This window comes from Ixodes scapularis, unplaced genomic scaffold (genome assembly GCF_016920785.2).
Source record: "Ixodes scapularis isolate PalLabHiFi unplaced genomic scaffold, ASM1692078v2 PGA_scaffold3__209_contigs__length_174095766, whole genome shotgun sequence".
NCBI classification, from domain to species: domain Eukaryota; kingdom Metazoa; phylum Arthropoda; class Arachnida; order Ixodida; family Ixodidae; genus Ixodes; species Ixodes scapularis.
Genome location: NW_024609868.1, coordinates 80,778,769 through 80,783,132, shown reverse-complemented (window position 1 = coordinate 80,783,132; position 4,364 = coordinate 80,778,769). Strand labels below are relative to the sequence as shown.

Here is a 4,364-nt window from a genome sequence, read left to right as displayed (position 1 = left end):
GCATTTGTTGAGGTTGTTGTATCACGTTAAGTGTTTTCTGATGGTCACTAGGAATCAACATCCTTAACATGGGGTTAGCGAACGGCGACATTTGAGCGAATCGACGTTTGGGCGGATAATGAGGGCGTGTGTTAAGCCACCCCCCCACGCTGCGCTTACACCGCTTCGCAGCGACAGTCTGCGGCGGCTCATTACAAAAATATGAACCCATTTGGCCTACCCGTAAATGCCGCTTCGCGGCAACTGACTATTAGCTAAAGTGTCATTCGGTGAAGCGAGAGCGTTCGTTAAAACGTCATTCGATCAAGCGAGTGCCTCCCGCTCACCATGTACTGCGCCATTTTGTTAGAACATCCGAGACAATGTGAAAATCCTGAAACAAAAAAAAAAAAAAAAAAAAGTTATAAGACAATGTTTTTCCTCCGCTACACTGCACACTGCTACCATTGGAAAGGCAACAAGGGATGACTGGATTGGTGTAGCTTTAGAAGATTTATTGCCAGTCCATGCTCAAAGAAGCCAAAAGCATTACTTACCTTTGTCATTATAATTCATACTGCTAAGTATGTTGCAAATTTTGGGTGATATTTTCAAACATTATTATTTAACTTTTTTTTTTTTTCAGACATGAAAGTGTTGGAGAGAGTAAGGACATGCATTGTCAATGGTACATTGCAGCAAATGGTTAATGATAGTGCCTTCATATACCATCATTATGGGAAGGTGCATGTGCCCCATTTTCTACAGCCTAATCCCCAACAGGCCCAGACTTCCTGTCCGACACAAAAAGTTGATATTGAAAAGCACCGAATCCATGAAAAAATATAAACCCAGAAAAAAAACAAAAATAACCTTGAAAACACTGAACTCTGGTTACAAGTGCCAAATTTGGGAAGTATGTTGCATTACTTTGTACATTTTGCAGTTTTGTGCGATTTGAGAATGCTTTTGAATGTTCCACTTCACAAATCTTTCCAAATATTTCACAATCCAAATCGGAGTGTTTTGGAATACAAGTTTTAGAACACTTTGCAACATCCTTCGCTGAAGCAGTGGGAGTGACAAGACAGGGCTCTACATGAACATGTTGGGATTGCAAGCATCGAGGTGCAACAACTTGCACCTCGATGCTTACGTCGGTTGCACTGCATATTCCTCTAAAATGTGAGAGAACCACCCCCTAGCTGGAAACGGCATTTCAGTGTTTGGTCTACTAAGGGGGACTTTGATATGCTCTGCCTTTGAAAAATTACTCAATGTAGAAGTTCTATTTAGCCAGTACAGCAAGATCGCAAACCCGGAGCTTGATGCACACCTCAGCAGCAATTACACAAATGCAAGCTGTCGCAAATCCATTCATATCTGAACTGGCATAAATGGGGGCCATGACAGACATATCTATTGAAAGATAGGTTTGCCGTCCCTTGTCCCTAGTTTTTCTTTCTGTGTCAGCTTACTAACATGCTCTACAGTTGATTTGGCTCTAGTAGCGTCATGCAAGTTTCCCTGAGGAGTCAGGGTAGCAGGGCGGTGCTTGGCAGTGGCGTCACCAGGGGGGGGGGGGGGGGGGGGGGGGGGGGAGGGAGGGAGGGACCTCTTTGGGTGCAGCGTTCAGGGGGGCACAGGTGAGCAGTGAGGGGGCGGGTCGTAGTGGGCCACGAGAAAGGGGAAGCCGTTGTTGTTGTTGAGAGAGATCACTGCGGACCCTAGTGACTGCACTGCTTGACTTGCAGGTTCTGGCTAAGCTTGGCATGGACAGTGCATCCAGGTTGGAGTGACCAGCACGATACAAACCTGCCCCAAAAGTGAAATCGAGGAATGCTTGAATCCTAAAAACAAACTCGGAAGTATGAGACAGGGTATCCTTACTCATTTATTTGGAATAATTTAAGAGGTACCACTTCTGTCGATATTACAATACCGTACTTAAATTTTACAGATGCATAGAAAAATTGCACAATCACCATACATTCAAAACCTAGGCCATTCTTCGCATATTTGACATCAATTAAAATAATACAAACGAGCTATATTATATTACAGGGGGAAAAAAAAAAAGCGCCGGAGAAACATAACCTTTGGTCTTGACAAGTATCAAAAGGATAGAAATTGCAATTCTAAAAAGTGACATAAATATACCGCTAGTATTACCGTTACTACTATCTTTACCCAGTGATAATAGACCAGAACAGTTATCTCTCTCCTCGGTGGACTCCCAAGGGCATCCACAGCACTCCCTCCACCCGACGGGGCAAGTTGCGGCAGACCCTCCTTGTGATGAGCTTGAGAACACGGGACAGGCAGTACCGCGGCTGCAGCAGTCTTTCAAAGGGACTAGAACGGTTAAAACCGAGGGGAGTGCAATCACACGCACGCAAGCTTCCGCGAGTATGTACAGACAGACACACACCCCGGCAGTTCATCGCTGCACCACGTTCACGAGGTCCCTGACAGTGTTGTGGAGGTCCGTGAACAGCTTGGCACTGGCGGCGCTGTTGTTGCTCGAGCAAGTCCTCAGCTGGTCGCCCTGGGCCTCCAGTCGCGAGAGCAGTTCCCGGAAGCGGAAGCGGCCATGGGGGGGCACGCTCTCAGCGTAACTGCCGCACGACGACCAGAACAGCTGCACCTTGTCGGAGAGCTGCATCACGCTGACGCTGCTCAGCGAGCCGGGGACCGCCACCTTCAGCGCCACGATGCCACTCTCCAGGGCGCTCGAAATCTCCAGGATGGAGGTCTTGCTATCTGCCGTCTTGTCCTCCTCGCCATCGTCGGCGGCTGTCGTTGTCCTGGGCTGCGGTGACGTGCCGGACTGGTTGCGAGGCACGACCGGGGGCTTTGACTGGCTCGAGGACGAAGAGGAGGACTTGAGAAATTTGTTGGTCGTACTAGGGGGCAGCTTGGCAGAGGGCTTCAAGGCGGGCTTCGTCGGAACCGTAGGCTTGGAAGCCTGCTGCTGCTGCGGCTGCTGCGGATCGGCGGCGTCGTCCGGCGTTCTCGGAGGCGCCACGGCCGGCGGCGAGGGGGGGGTCGTCTTCTTGCCATCGCCCCCATCGCCTTTGGACAGGCGGAGGGATTCGGGCCGCTTGGCGCCGATCTTGGGACTGACTTTCCCCCCACCGGTCTCTTTCTCCCACAGCTTCTTGAGGCTGCTGATGCTGCCGGAGCTCTGCCTCTTGTCTTCCTCCGCAGTGCCTCCCGACTGTTCCTGCGTCGGAGATCCGAGTCGTTCGAGCTCCCGTTTCCTACTCTCCTCGGCGACCGGGTTCTTCTTTTGAGAGGGCGGAGGCTTGGTCGTGACGGCCCCGTTGGAGGCGTTCCTGTCGGCTGGGCTGGCTGCGGCACGGCGGGACTCTTCGTTCGTCTGGGCGCACGCGTCTCCCGTCTCGACCGCTTTTCTTCTCGCCTTCATCTTGAGGTTCTCAAACAGTTCCGAAACCAGCTGTGCGGCAGAATTCCTTGCCGACGCTTCTGCGGGGGCCGGCGGAGACGGCTGCATCTCGCGGCACTCGAGGGTCTTCTGGTCGGGGTTGCTGAATTCCGGCGGCGGCGGGAACCCTTCATCGCTGAACGAGATGGGACTGCCCCCTTCCGGCGCTTCGGGCATCAGCGGGCTCTGGTTGCTGTCCGAGGCCGCCTTCGTCGCGGCGTTCGAATTGCCTGAGTGACGACTTAACTGGTCGTCCACAGATCCGCTCTTGACGAGTGGATGCTTGGGCGGGCTCGGCGGCCTGTCTTTCGGCCTGCGTTTGAGCGTTCTCCGGACGACCGAAGATCCGAACGGGGCAGGTAAGAAGGCTGACGGCGGCGTTGGAGGTGCTTTTGCTTCCTGCGACTGAAGCGCAAGCGACTCGAAGGATTCCCTCCTGTGGGAAACCCCCAACTGAGCCTCGCCTTCGCTGAGTGTGTCCTGAAAGGCGTCCGTTGCTCGAGCTTCCCCCCGCGGTGCCCCCCTGCCGTCGAACCTGTGATTCCTCGGAAGCCTTGGTGACGGCACCGGCTTGGGGCAGGACGGCCGCCTCGTCTCCGGGATGGATCCGGTCTCAAATGCGTCACTGATCTTCGTGTGGGTTAGGTCCGACTTCTGACGCTGCAGGAATGCGTGGGGTGTTCCGTCTGCCTTGCACCTGGCGTGGCCGTAGTCTACCGATCCTCTTCCGCTGGACGCGATGAGGACAACGTTTCCGGACTGGTAGTGCACGTGACCGTCCCCTTCCACAACCGGTTCTTGGTACGAGGTGCCCGTGTGGAGTCCATGCTGACGAAGGGACTCCAGGTAGGCACCGATACGGGCTCCCTTGGGAAGTGTCCCGTACCTGTTGATGGCCCGCTTCACGTTCTGCACTTCCAGCGCAGCCACTTGCACC

The 4,364-nt window shown here is 53.2% G+C and overlaps 1 protein-coding gene across 1 annotated transcript in view; it reads right to left on the bottom strand.

Annotated features, from left to right (window-relative positions):
• Window positions 1–1,860: 1,860 nt before the first annotated feature.
• Window positions 1,861–4,364, bottom strand: part of LOC8025335 (tyrosine-protein kinase Abl) — a 31,128-nt gene continuing 28,624 nt past the window's right edge. Inside the window, exon 11 of the mRNA XM_002408687.5 lies at window positions 1,861–4,363. Coding sequence (XP_002408731.4) covers window positions 2,420–4,363 — 1,944 coding nt within the window. The 3' untranslated portion in view covers window positions 1,861–2,419. The remainder of the gene's footprint in view (window position 4,364) is intronic.